Source organism: Xenopus laevis, chromosome 5S, assembly GCF_017654675.1.
Source record: "Xenopus laevis strain J_2021 chromosome 5S, Xenopus_laevis_v10.1, whole genome shotgun sequence".
Lineage (NCBI taxonomy): Eukaryota > Metazoa > Chordata > Amphibia > Anura > Pipidae > Xenopus > Xenopus laevis.
The window spans coordinates 44,090,274-44,105,665 of NC_054380.1; the positions used below are offsets into that span (position 1 = coordinate 44,090,274).

The 15,392-nt window shown below is 36.1% G+C and overlaps 1 protein-coding gene across 2 annotated transcripts in view; it reads left to right on the top strand.

Moving 5' to 3' along the window:
- Window positions 1-521: 521 nt before the first annotated feature.
- cog2.S (component of oligomeric golgi complex 2 S homeolog) overlaps window positions 522-15,392 on the top strand; it is a 34,779-nt gene continuing 19,908 nt past the window's right edge. The window contains exons 1-9 of one of the 2 annotated variants that reach the window (XM_018265264.2): window positions 522-678; window positions 2,876-3,037; window positions 5,147-5,212; window positions 6,762-6,842; window positions 7,046-7,146; window positions 7,951-8,059; window positions 9,745-9,924; window positions 10,809-10,933; window positions 12,726-12,852. In XM_018265264.2, coding sequence (XP_018120753.1) covers window positions 607-678; window positions 2,876-3,037; window positions 5,147-5,212; window positions 6,762-6,842; window positions 7,046-7,146; window positions 7,951-8,059; window positions 9,745-9,924; window positions 10,809-10,933; window positions 12,726-12,852 — 1,023 coding nt within the window. In that variant the 5' untranslated portion in view covers window positions 522-606. Of the gene's footprint in view, window positions 679-2,875; window positions 3,038-5,146; window positions 5,213-6,755; window positions 6,843-7,043; window positions 7,147-7,950; window positions 8,060-9,744; window positions 9,925-10,808; window positions 10,934-12,725; window positions 12,853-15,392 lie in introns of those variants that run through there. The other variant, XM_041564463.1, reaches the window with a different exon arrangement.

Consider the following 15,392-nt stretch of genomic DNA (forward strand, 5'->3'; position numbering starts at 1 on the left):
TGGGTCTATAAGGTTAGCAATAGAAATACTGTAAGTCTAGTTCCTGGCACTATAGAGTTCTGCATTTTTGTTACAGAGCACAATGCAGACAGATGATACACTTTACTCACTGTAAGAACAAGCTGTGGAATATGTAAGTGTATAGAATAGGTATCCAACATTGGGCAAGCGGTGTCACTGAATTCACACTTTTTACACTCTGCAGCCAACGTGTGCATTGTAACACCCCGCCTCCCTAACCAGCACAGCTTACACCCTGCTCCCACTGTACAACGTGCACAAATGATAGAGAAGCAGCTGCACAGCCCCTCCCACTTTCATAATAAAGTGGAAACATATTTTCAGCTCCTCCTCCCCCCCCGCTGTCTCACAGCCGTAAAGAACTTGTCACCGGCTGTCCTTCCCTGTATATAGACTGGCGTCGTGTGTGCAGTGTACAATGCGTATGAGCGAGGCTATTGTAATTACTCTGGGATCCTTTAGGCGTCGCTGCTGTAACACATACCTCTCTGGATCTCGGTTCTTCCTTCCGTGGTCTTATGAGAGTAGTTGACGGAAGTGCTGAGTTGCTGTGGGATTTGACGTATGTCACAGTGAAAGAGTGTGATGGAGAGAGTTACGATGCAGCTTCCGCAGGGCTCTCCCTCTATGTGCTTCGATAAAGACGAATTCATGAAGGTTCGAATTGGGGTTTAAGGCGGAATGAGTATTAATTTAATGCATTGTTACAGTACGGCCTGTTGTGTGTGGCTTATTTGACAGCTCCCTGTATATATATATATATATATATATATATATATATATATATATATATATATATATATATATATATATATATATATATATATATATATATATATATATATATATATATATATATATATATATATTAGCCGGGCATTCTGTGAGAGTGTTTTGCATGGGAGTTGTATGTGTTACTGCTGTTACTGTGAGATAATGATTTCATTGCAATATTGTGACATAACCGAGCAGCTATTGAAGTAGCACATGATATATGCGCTAATACCGAATCTCCTGGGTGACTTATTTCAATTTGATGTAAAAGTGTGTAAAATATGTCAATATATTATTCCTCACAGATCCAATCCAGTAGGTGTTTGTATTGTGTCGTGACAGCCGAGTAGGATGTGGGTGTTTCCTCTTCAGCCAATGACATGACTGTAAGCCCAGGTGCCGAATGTCTGCTGTACTGAAGAGCCAGGGGAGGGACATGTCTGTGTGACACTAGAATGGTTTCTGATGGAAATCTTAATTTAAAGCTGTCAAAATTTAATTATTTTATCACTTTCCCAGTTGCACTCAGTTTTTAAAAGTATAAACTACCATAGCAGATACTTGTTTTTGACCGTATGTGTGCAATTTAAAGGGGAACTCCACACAAACATATTTCAAGCATAATTTCAAGCAACTTCGCAATATACATCAGTTAAAACATATGCAGACTTTTCATGATTTTTAATGGTTTCTGATAGTTCCCTAAGCCTAGCCCCTGCTCTCCTGCTGATCTCTCTGACTACTTTGCTGAGCTGGCTGACTACTGTTACTTTGTATCAACAGCCAGCTGTCCTTAGCCTGCATCCTCCAAACCCCACAATTCCCTGCACATGTGATTTCAATAAGGAATGGAACATCACAGTGCAATGCATTGTGGGTTATGTAGTTCCTGCATGCTGTCTGTAAGCTGTGGAGTAGTTGTTACAATTTGTAACATCAGTGTTTAGTCCCTCCTTCCCTGCCAGGATTTTAAATGATGCAGCAAGAGAAGAACTGTTAACCAGCTGGATTTCAGCATAGAAATGGCATTTATTCATACTTTTTGAAGAAACAGGTAACTGTGATGGGTATATGAAGAGTTTCTTTGTTATGTGGGCCTCTTTATCAAATTTTGGTTTGGAAGCCTTTAAACTAGTCATGCAACCAAATCCACTATTTGCGATTTGGCCGAATCCTTGGTGAAAGATTTGACCGAATACTGTACCGAAAGGGAAAGGAAAAAATAGAATTTTTTTTTTATTTCCTTGTTTTGTGACGAAAAGTCAGGTGATTTCCCTCCCCTACCCTAATTTGCATATTCAAATTCAGATTTGGTTTGGCCAGGCACAAGGATTCGGCCAAACCTGGATCCTGCTGAAAAGGGCTGAATCCCGAACTGAATCCTGGATTCGGTGCATCGCTAGTTTAAACATCCTGCAATCCTTTTATGATAATCTGATGTAGGCACTGCAGTTTTACTTAGTCAGGGTCATTTACTAGTATAGGTATTAAACTGCACTAATGCAGGTGTCCATATTAACTAATTACATTTTTTATTTCATTTTCTAACTTGTAACAGACTGATCCAAAAAATTTCTCAGTTCAAGCTGGTACAAGTTTTAAAGTTTTTTTAGGTGTGGACCAACTCAGAAGGGTGCCCACGCTACAGCAAGCCCTGAGCCTCATCTGCCTAGCAACTCCGCTCTCCACTTTTGCACCCAAAACAGGCATGAACCTCTTTGGGGTGCATTAACCCATAGCAACCAATTACAGACATGCTTTCATTATTTATTTTGTAGTAAACCGATCAAAGGTAGTGGCTGGTTGGTTGCTATGTGGGTTACAGTATTTGGCCATATTTAGAAAATATATCCTGAATGCAGTGCTGACTCTTTGTAATTGCTGTATTGTTTAGGATGTACATATGTGATATGTGCTGCTTAAACTTAATGTCATTGGCATCACTTTGTGAAGGAATTGAAGTAGACTGAAGTAGAGAGCAAACAATTTGCCCTCAATAATTAAGCATTTAGAAATCTTGTACCTTAAAAAAAATCATTGTGTAACATGTATTATGTACATGTACATCTTAATTTTTTAGGATGGATTTGAAGTTGACGTCTTTGTGTCCGAGTGCAGAAAACGTGTACAGCTGGAAACTCTGCGTGATGACCTAGAACTGTATTATAGACTTCTAAAGACTGCTATGGTAGAACTCATCAACAAGGACTATGCTGACTTTGTTAACTTATCCACCAACTTGGTATGCTCTGGTTTTCTATCTTTTTCATTCTGAATGTTACAATCAATTTAGATTTTCGTTTCAGTTCTTGATTTGGTTTAACAGTGTGTCTGGTGTTTTTCCAGCACCTGCAAATAAAATATATCTCTGCAACAACTGACATTTTATATAAGAGAGGTTTTTGATCCTTTAGGTGTGTATCAATCAATGAATGATGTCCATTGGTGTATTTTTACTTAAAGGGGAACTATTGCGACAATAAAAATTTAATATAAGCTTCATCATACTTCAATAAGAAACTTTGTAAATACAATCAAATATTCTGCATAATTTCTGAAATGCAGGAGTTGGGTGTCAGATATTCATTGACAGTTAGATCCAATATATCTTATTGGGGGGCTCCCTTTCCTAGCAGATAAATTAGATCTCACTCAAATAACTGATTCCAGTACAAACAAAATCTGAAAAATAACTGCCTTTTGCACAAATTCTACATGTAGCAAGACAGGATTTCTGGTGATTTTAATAGAGTGAGCGCTAATACATCTTCTAGGCAAAAGGAGCCCCCCCATATAAGATATATTGGATTTCACTAATTCAATGATTATCACTCACTCAATGATCTGACACCCAACTCCTGCATGAAGAGAGAATGAAGAGAAACAGATGCTGAGAGGGGGATAGTGAAGAAAAACAGTACATCATTTTTAATTTATTGTATTTAGAAAGTTTCTTATTTCATTTCGCTGAAGCTTCTATTACATTTTCATTTTCACGCTAGTTCCCCATTAAAGGCGCACTGAGCCCCATTTTTAAAATATGCTTACGTGAATATGGCTTCTGCTAAACATACTTTTTAGTTGATTTGTTGGCTTATAAAGATATAGCAATGTTCTTTATATCTTTCACTAAACAAAATGAGACCATTGTTATTTTCCTGTAAGAAAAAAAAAATGCTTCCTGTTTCTACCAAGGCAGTGTTTAAGTAAGAAAAGTTACCCATCCTTAATAGAAAAATATTGACTATATTTCCAACACAAGTCCCATTTATTGTGCTCTTTTTGAGCAAAGGTGTGTAAGTAGAAAAAATGCATCATCAAGTTCAACCCTTTTGTCTAGCAGAAATCTCTATACCCTGCTAGTTGATCTAGAGGAAGACACAAAAATCTGTAACCTGTCCAGTTTTCCTTGGCGGGGGATTCCATCCTGACTCTGATGGTCTAAGTTAATTTCAGTAGCCCGATAGTTTATTCCTTGCTAGAAAGACATATATAAATATATATATATATATATATATATATGGTATATCTAGAGTGTGCTGGTCCTCCCTGCAAAACTTTACTGCACTTTAAATAAAAAGCAGCAATATTTTAGACATTTAAAAAAAAAATGTATTAAAAAAAAATGTATCTATATATATATAATATATATATATATATATATATATATAAATATATATGGTGTGTGTGTATATGTATATATATATATATATATATATATATATATATATATATATATATATATATATATATATATATATATACCATCATCATGTGTTTATGCTAGGTTAGTTAACATCAAGTACAAACTACTTCATTATAAAAAAGAAAAAGGAATGATATTCCTGCATTTTGGAGCTTTCTCTATAACAGGTTTCCCGATGTTGAACCCATATGTTTAAAGACCAAAAATATTATCCCCAACCAAAGGTGCAGGCTTATAGAGTTTTTTGTTTTTTTTTAAATGCTCAAGCCAGCACTAGGACACTCGCATCTGGAGGGAGCTCCCAGTGTGAGCAGCCATGCTGAGTAATAGCACATGTTCATAATGAGCTTCTGACCGACGCATCATGACATTCCGTCGATATTGCATGCTGGTCCCCCAACATGCTTGCTTGTACCGGGAGCTCCTTCCCAATGCTGGTGGCCTAGCACTGGCAGGGGCCATTTGAAAAAAACCAAAAACTATTGTTACCCACAACTGGAGTGTGGGCTCCATTAGCCTACACGTTTAGTTGGGAAAAATGTTTTTTGCCAACAGGTTCCATTTAATCACATACCTTTAAGTTTTTGTATATTTTTTTAGCTTAAACTGATTAACCTACTCATACATTATGTAAATATATTTCAGGTTGGAATGGATAAAGCACTGAGTCAGCTATCTGTGCCCCTGGGACAACTACGTGAAGAAGTATTGGTATGACTGAGTAGTTTAAATTATTTTATTTTGAACATTTTTTGGTCACTATATCTGCCAAGGTGGAGCAGTAATTTTTTAAGGGGGGCATTGTATGCCCCTGACCTTGTGCCCTAGGCACAGACCTCCTAGTTTCTTACATTTATACTATACTCTTTATCCAGACAGTTTTCTTGGTGCTAAAAAATAGAAAAGGTCTAATTAACTGATGGATACATATCTTTGGTAAGACCTTGACTACTAAAATTCAGTACAATCCGAAAGCTACAATTATGAAAGAACATTAAATTAGAGAGAGGACCTAACTCTAAATATTAGGTTGTACTTATTCAACATAGTGCCAGCGGACACTACTTTGTTTGTATTCATCACATGTGTAGGCAACAGTGTAGTAGACTACACCACTACATAAATATACACAAAAAACATAAGCAAGGGCCAGTCTATCAGATCAGTGCATTTGGACCATTCCTGTGTCTCTCACCATAGACACTCATGTCAAATCTTGCCCAGTAATGTTGACAGAGAGGTCCCCTAAATCCATCCTGCAGATAGAGAAAACAAGCTAGCAATAAATAGACTAGAGGATTGTTTAACAACACAGAGATCAGAAAACTGCTTGAAACTTTTAGAACAAAAAGAATCAATTCTACTACAGATGTTATAAATATGTACAAAAGCTCGGTCTTATAATAGTCCATAATAATATATGTTAAGCTGTTGCTTTTAAGGGACATTGTAACAGCCAATTATGAATTCAGATGCATACACATTTATTTATAGGTTTTTTTTGTACAGAATAATCTTAAAGATAGCTTTGTTAAAAAATATGAATTTATACACGGTCACAGTATCATAATTTTTTTTAACAATTATTTTATTGTACAAGCAGTCATCAAAATAACATTGCTGTTACAATTTACATTGCTTCATGTCAAACAGGATTGTCAAATTTTATTAAACAAAACATCTAAACAATCAAAATTGGTGTCTTTGTGTTGCAATTCTTTTCTAGAGAGCAGAGCCACCTTTACCCTCAACACCCAATGCTTATATTTCCACAGTATTTAATCCTACAAAACCCAATGCTGCCATAATGGACCTTCTAACTTGCGCTGTGTCTGTTATTATATGAGATGGGGGGAGAGCCCCAGTCTAATTATTCCTAGTTATTTAGAAATGCACAGGTGGATCTATGTTCGGGTCATCATCTGTCCACAGGCCCCATACCTTATTAAATTACTCTGGGCAAACAGTACCATAAATTACCATAGATAAAGTACCATAAATTAATTGTTAAAATTAAAACATGTCACTAATATATCAGATGCAAATTCCTGCTGTATTAAGATGACCCTTTTATAATAACACCCAAACAAAGGAGTCTCCTGGAGAGTTCAAGAAGAATACAGGCAAAACTGTGTGCTACTCATCAAATGCCCTCCAAAAACAAAAGTATTGTTCTAGTGGAAAGGCAAACTAATACATATTGATTTTCTTCAACGTGTTGGCTTTCTTTTACTAGTATTTTTCTTTTTATATTGTCTAGAGTCTCAAAACATCTGTAAATGAAGTAATCCAGGCTGTTGATAATCGTTTGGCTAAACAAGAAGACACAAGAAAAAAAAAGGTAATCTTCAAAGATGTCAACATTTTATTTCTCAGCCTACATAAACATAAAAATGCATTCTTATTATTAACATGTAGCTATCTTCCATCCCACTAAGCTTTGAATGTCTAAATAAGCTTGTGAATATCTGATTAGCCTGCACAGAGCTAGTCACTTTAAATTTGTACTTTTTTTGACTTTGGTGATTTCATACTTCTTTACAGATGTGTGTTTTTACAATGATGGAAGTTATCCATTCTGTAGAAAAAATTGAAAAAATCCTGCACACTCAAAATTCTAAGGAAACTGCTTCTGAAGTTAAGAGGTTAGTAACCATATTTTTAAATTTTGGAAATGTGATGGGGCTTTTCTTTCAGTACAGATATGGGATCTGTTATCCGGAAACCCATTATCCAGAAAGCTCTGAATTACAGAAAGGCCATCTCCCATAGACTCCATTTTATCCGAATAATCCAAATTTTAAAAAGTGATTTTCTTTTCTTCTGTAATAATAACACAGTACCTTGTATGAAGATCTAATTAATCTTTATTGGAAGCAAACCCAGTCTATTGGTTTATTTAATGCTTGATTTTCTAGACTAGACTTCTAGACTTAAGGAAATTATGGAAATATCCATTATCCAGAAAGCCCCAGGTCCTGAGCATTCTGGATAACAGGACCCATATCTTTAAATCGATATTCCTACTTATATAGTGTCCATATCTCCCACAGCGCTTTACAGGGTAAGGCATACAAACAGTTCACATATACAAGCAAGCAATTCACCATTATCAATTCTACAGTGTTAATTCCATGATTCTTCTGGTTCCTGTAGTTGTTTTGTAATTGCTTGAGCATTTGTTTTTCAAAAGTAATTTTTTTTCACTTTGTTCAGCTATTGATGTGAGACTTACAGGTATGTAGTTGTTGTGATCCTTACTACTGGACTTCCTGTAAAGTGGTACCGCTATAACTGTTCACCAGTTTTTAGAAACCACCCATTTCAAACAAAAACTTTAGTTAACTAGTTCAGCCATTTGATTATATATTTAAGAAAGTTACAAACTGCTACAGTACATACATTACTCTTATAACTTGTGTTAAAAGATTTTTACTTGTATATCTCAGCCCACATCTGACCGGTCAGATTCTCGAGAGAATTGCAACAGAATTTAACCAGTTACAGTTCCACGCAGTTCAAAGCAAGGGCATGCCTCTGTTGGACAATGTGAGGCCTGTAAGTATATTCTCTCCTCTCTGTTTTAAATTAAGATAGACACTTAAGGACAGATTTATCAAATGTGCGATTAGAGCTCACCACAGAAAAACTCGCTCAGTTTCTGTTTATTCCTATGGGATTTTTATAATAGTATTTATCAATGGGGTTCAATGATTGATAAATATGCTTTTAAAAATCCCATAGGAATAAACAGAAAGTGAGTGAGTTTTTATGTGGCGAGTTCTAATCGCACATTTTGATAACTCTGCCCCTTATTAATTACAGTATCTTAAATATTTATAAACTTTGAAGCAAGTTGTCTTTATGATTGTGTGATTATACTACAAAGTATTGAGATTATATTCTTACTCTTGTATCATGCCTATAGCAATAACAGAATGCTAACAGACTAAATTGTCTGATCGCTAGCCACACTTGTGGCTGGACTTCTGTATGAGCTCTAGATCCTTGTTTAATATTTTGGGGGACCCTTGTGCATAATGGTTTGGCCTGTATGTTGCTGGTAGAGCTCCCAAAAAAGAAGACAAAGCTGACCACTAACTCCATTTTGCAAGTGCATTGGGGTCAGTGGCTGACCCTGGCATGTCTAAGCTTTGCTTCCCTTTAACCTCTGTTAAGCGTGACACTGGGTAGGAGAAAAATGGAAGTTGGAAATCCTCATGTAGGAGAAAAGAAAAGAAAATTCTAAAAGCTTTCCAGCTTTCAGTTGACCCTAGCGGACAGAAAACTATTGCTCTATGAGGCTATATTGTTATTTTCATTTTCAGACCCCATCCTATATTTATTTTAGTGTCTTATTCAGACCACTGCCTGGGGTTAGGGAAAATAAGATCCTAGCAACCAGATATCTGCTGATTAAAAACGTAAATAACTGAAAATAAAGATGACCAATTGGAAACTGCATCAGAATAGAACTGTCTAGATCATACTAAAAGTAATCAACCCCTTTAAGTATACCATTTCCCTCCACCCCAGAAATATTAACATACTGTCTGCAAACTTTCATTTACATTGAAATGAGCTGATATATATTATATTTTTGGGGAAATGTAAGGTCTTTGTCAGATTAAAGATTAAAACTCAGAAGGACAATCTTTGTTTGTCTGGGCTATAGGACATTTTTTTACTCTTGCATCATCCTTCAGCTAAGCACGCAAGAGAGTAAGGGGCACATTATTGGTGAGATACCTGCTGCATGCTTAATGCAGCTTCCTAAACTCTGCCAAGGACTGGGTCATGCATGTGAAAATAAAATAAGCAGTATTTTTCGATTGGTTGCAGTGATATACAGAAGAGTTTCATTATATTGTAAAATCATAAGGCCAAGATTAACCTATAAAAAATATAATTATAAGCAATTATTGTGATGCAGACTGTTACTACTGAAAGAGAACATATAGCATTTCAAACAACTTTGCACCATCGTGCTTTGCAACTTATGAATTATAAAAACGGGTTTAAAATTGCTTGAGCAGCTTCTATTATTTATTTGCCCCAAAAACATGTCAGCTTTTCCCAATTATTCTACTGCTTTTGCCAACTTTCCAGCAAGGCAAGTGAGAGCAGTCAGTAGCAGAACATGCAACTACCCCTCAGTGACAACTAATCATCATATTAGTTACATATTTTTCCCATGGATGTAATGAAATCATTTTTATTTGTTTTGACAATTGCATTTACAGCGTATTGCCGGTATAACAGGAATGTTACAGCAGTCTTTAGAGGGTCTGCTACTAGAAGGTCTTCAGACATCTAATGTTGATACTGTACGGCACTGTTTGCGGACCTATGCAACAATTGACAAAACAAGAGATGCTGAGGCACTTGTTGGCCAGGTGCTGGTAAAACCATATATTGATGAGGTAAGATTTTCTGTTTCTACAACGACTAGTTTGTTATTAGGGATGCACCGAATCCGGGATTCGGTTCGGTATTCAGCCAGGATTCGGCCATTTTCAGCAGGATTCGGCAGAATCCTTGTGCCTGGCCAAACCGAATCCTTAAAATCATGTGACTTTTCATCACTAAACAAGGAAGTAAAAAAATGTTTAGCGGCGCACTTCGTGCGCGCCTCTATTTTTCCCTCCCCCTCACTGATTTGCATATACAAATTAGGCTTCGGATTCGGTATTCAGCCGAATCTTTCATGAAGAATTCGGGGGTTCGACCGAATTGAAAAAAGTGGATTTGGTGCATCCCTATTTGTTATATATTCTTTATGCAAAAGTGGTCTAGAAGGCTTTTAATTTTAAAAAGTAAAACTTTATGTAAATTTAAGGAATATAAAGTTGCTATAAAATAAGGCACTGAGATTTGCAAATTTTAAATATATAACACTTTATAATGCAAGAAAATGTACATTAAGCAATTTGTCTCATAACAGTTAGTACTCATTATCACATGCTCAGGGGAGCTGGTACTATAATAAGTACTCCAAATTAGGCTTTGGTCTATTTTTGTTATTACATTTTTTTTTTTGTATATACATGGAACAATGGGAGCCTGGTGAAAAATTGGCAATAGCCTCTTGTTGTTCCATGTAAATCCAGGACAGACCATAAAGATTCAAGTAAGGTTGTGTGTCTTCTTACAGAGAAAACTTGCATTGTCCAACTGTTAAAACACTAAACATATATTGCTTAAAATAAAGTATTTATTGGAAATATCATCCATTTTACTTTTTAAGGCCCAATTATTTTTTAAAAAGTGAAATTCACGGGGGGAGTTTTTTTTTTTTTACTGGCAGGTAATAAATGAACAGTATGTACAATCTCACCCCGGAGGTCTGCAAGCCATGTACAGCAAGCTCCTGGAATTTGTTCCTCATCATTGTCGACTACTTCGAGAAGTCACAGGAGGTGCTGTTTCAAGGTATTGTACAATGTAGAAAAGGAAGGAAGAGCTTGGTCCAGTGCAACAAAGTTTAATTGCAGCGTCTATAAACTTCTTCAACTTCAAGGGGCAGATTTACTAAGGGTCGAAGTGAATTTTCGAAGTTAAAAACTTTGAATTTCGAACTATTTCTTGGGTACTTCATCCATCGAATAGGCCTAAATTCGACTTTGGCTTCAATTCGAAGTAAAAAGTTCAACTTCGAAAATCGAAGTACTGTCTCTTTAAAAAAGTTTGACTTTGACACTTCGCCATCTTAAACCTGCCGAATTGCTATGTTAGCCTATGGGGAACTCCTCGAACCCATAGCCAACATTTGGCTAGGTCTTTAGAAGTCAAAGGAAAATCGTTAGATCGATTGATGAAATCGTTCGAATCATTCAATTCGAAGTCGAATCATTCAATTCGAAGTCGAATCATTCAATTCGAAGTCAAATCATTCCATCGTACGATCAAACAATTTGACTTTGACCAAAAACGGCCAAATTCGACATTCGAAGTTGAAGTAATCCAATTCGATGGTCGAATTTCGAAGTATTTTCCACTTCAAAATTTGACCCTTGATAAATCTGCCCCCAGGGGATTTAAAAAACAAACTGTAAAGGCGAGGGCACATTGGGCATCAGTCTTAGTGCAGCCAAGTGGAGCAGAGATTGGCCAGAAAATGCATGTTTTACCAATCCCCATTCTGCTCCATAAGCCCTCACCCCAAGGAAACACAATAAAATTGTTGTGTAGTAAGTAATAAACACAGTGACAACCGTGTACACATAAACATGTGGGTGTTTATCACATACTAAACTATAAAACTTTGTTGCACTTCCTTATAGTATTTGTTTTGTTTAACTGGGTAATAACTGTCATTGTCTGTCCAACTGTCAGAAAATTCTGAAATCGACCCCACAATATTGTGTAATATTTTAACATGGAATAGTATTTTAATACTTTTAACAATTTGACTGGAAATAAGTCTGGCACTTTTTTGTGTCCTATAGGACTGGCAAATTATTGTGTTGTTTAGGGAACATTCGTACTTATACATTCCACTCTGACTATAGTATTGGCTTTTTAAAAAATTGTAGAACTCCAGGGCGCATATTTATTATGGGTTGAATTGAAAATTAGAATTCAAATTTCCTAATTGTTTTTTCAAAACTCTCAAATCCGAATTGTGAATTATCCCAACTCGATTCAAGTTTTAATAAGAATTTCTAGATTTATCATACTCTGGCCCTTTAAGAACTCAAATTCGACTATTCGCCACCTAAAACCTGCCGAGTTCATATATAAGTCAGTGGAAGAGGTCCGGAGACCAATTTGGACATGTTAGTAGCCTTCCTGACATTCCAGTTTTTTTTGCAGAAAAACCTTGAATCAAGTTTAGTTGAATTTGATTAAAGTTTTCAAGTCGGTAAAATAGAGTTTTAGATATTTGTTTTTTTTTTTTTATAAATAAATTTTGAGTATATTCAAATTTAAATGAGTTTATTAAATGTGCCTCCCGATGTCAAACATATATATATATATATTGCACATTTTGGAAATGTAAAGAAAATAAAACAAATTTAAAGTAAATATCTAACCAATATTTCAGTTACACAACTATATATAAATACATATTTTTGAGGTTGAATTTTTTTGTTGTTGTATGCCTATATAGGTATTAATTACAAATGGCACTCCCATTTGTGATATATTTATTGTGAAAAGTTGTGAGAGTTTTAAAAAAGTATAAACTGCATGGAAAATAGCCTTTTTTTGCTTGTTTTAGTGAAAATGCAGATATGGTTCCTGGGTATGACTTTTTGGTAAACTCTGTCTGGCCAGAAATGGCCCGTGGTTTAGAGGAGAAATTGCCATCTCTCTTCAGTCCAGGAAACCCAGATGTATTTTTTCAGGTAAATTGGAACATGTTTATTGTTATCTATGTATGACAATTTTTATACCAACATTAGCTCATGCCCTGGAAATCCCAGTAGGTATATATATATATCTATCTATCTATCTATATATATATATATATATATATATATATATATATATATATATATATATATATATATATATATATATATATATATATATATATATATATATATATATATATAAAAAAAATTGAAACATGTTTGAGTTACATTTAAAATGCCTCCTGCTTCCATAAGTAGAAAGTACCCTTAGGTAAGTCAGTCCCAGAGGTTGGGGCAATCATGCTGCTGAAAACAGGGCCTTACAGAAGACAAAAGTATCTCCAGCAAATTGTATGCTAGGGATGATATGCTTTTGAAAAATGTGTCCATATCTTAATTATTCTTAAAAGCTAGAGAAAACAATTATGAGGTTACCTTAATATTTCTGTTAGACATACAAAAAGGGGCCTTTTTGTAATACTGTTCAACTAAATCTGCAGTCAAAACATAGTTCATGAGTGACCTCCATCTATATATGGAATAGGATAGTAACACATTTTCATGTTTTCATCCAAAGTATGTATCTTGTGTATCTGCCTTTAAGACAACCAGTGTGAACATTATACAATGTATAGTTTTTTTTTTACACACTATCTCACCAAGTAGTACCATGTACAGCAGTGAAAATAAGTACTGGACACGTCAACGTTTTCCCAGTAAATATATTTCTTATGGGCTAGTGACATGAAATCCATAAGTCAAGGTATGTGTAATAAAGTGAATGCCAAAGGGCATAAGTATTGAACAAATGAAGAAAAGGGATGCAAAAAGGCATGGAAAGCCGAGAAACCTGCCGAAATCTATCAGTATTTAGAAAGCAATCCTGCCTCCCATCAGTGTGTGTTAATATCAACTGGTTTAGACTAGTTTCTCAGTACCAATTCTCATTACTCTTTGGATATCATTGCATACACCATGTTTGAAAGAGAAATGGCACTGCAAATAACCCCCAAAACACCAAACCAAAAGTAAAGTTTGGAGGTGGGAACATCATGGCATGGGGCTGTTTCAATTACTTTCAAAGAAAGAAAATAAAGCTGCTAGAATGGCCCAGTCGATCACCCGACTTGAGTCCAATTGAAAATTGATGGCAAGAACTGAAGATCAGAGTTTATAGAAGAGGCCCCCGGAACCTTCAAGATTTGGAGACCGTTTGTGTGGAAAAATGGGCCAAAATCACACCTGAGCAATGCATGCGACTAATCTCTCCATACAGGAGGTGCCTTGAAGCTGTCATTACCGTGTTCAATACTTATTCCCTGTGTCATTCCTCTTTATTAGACATAACTTAATTTATGGACTTATTTGTTTTGGATTCTTTTTGGTTGTTACGACATCTGGTGTAAATTTCATGTCAATAGCCCCATTAGAAACATATTTTTTGAGAAAAATGTTGATGTGTTCAATACTTATTTTTCCTGCTGTATATGAAATATGCAGAAAAGTAGCTTCAGGTCACGGTAATGAGTTTTGGCATGAATGCAAAAAAATACTAAATTAAAGGAGAAGGAAAGTCATTTTATAATTGGGAATGCCAAAAGTTAAGGTGGCCATAGACACAAAGATCCGCTCGTTTGGCGACATCGCCAAACGAGCGGATGTTTCCCCGATATGCCATTAACGAGCATGGCTATATCAGGGACGAACGATCAGATTACGATGTGCAATGGGCTCCGGCGGGATCGGTCGGGTCAAAATCAAACCTGAACGATCGACCAAACGACCGATCTCTGCCAGACGAAAGCTGTCGGCACTCCCCACACACGATCCGAAAATCGTACGAATCCTCGATTCGTACGATAGGATCTGTGTATCTATGGCCACCTTTAGGCACCTCCAAGTGATTGTATTTACTTACCCGACACTCTGGGCTGGTGCTCCTATCAGCAGAAAACTGTACTGGCCCAGGGTTCTTCCAGCAAGCACCACGGATCGATCTTCTTCCTGCTTCTTCTCACGGCTCTGCATCAGCAGTTGAGCGAAAAGCCAAACTTTAACAAAAAAAGACAGCTATTTCTTTCTACTGCGCATGTGTCTGCCCCAGGAAATTTGAAGTGCGGAGAAGCAGGTAGAGGATCGCTCCATGGTGCTCGTTGGAAGAACCCTGGGCTGGTGCAGTTTTTTGTTGATAGGAGCACTGGCCTGGAATGTCACGTAAGTAAATACAATCACTTGGGGGTGCCTAACTTGGCACCCTCAAATATAAAATTACTTTTCTTCTCATTAAGGTATAAAATAAGAATGCTATGCACTTAGATTTGTGGACTCAGACTGCAGTGCATATTTTCTAAATTATTATTATTACTACTATTTTGTATTAACCCTTTACGTGCCACATCACTACAATAATTTTGCCTGTTATACCTATAAACTAGACTCATTATTTAAAGGAGGAAGGTGCTCAGTTCTCATCACAAAAACAATATAATATACATACACAAACACAGAGCAACATTTAGGGCAAGGGCACA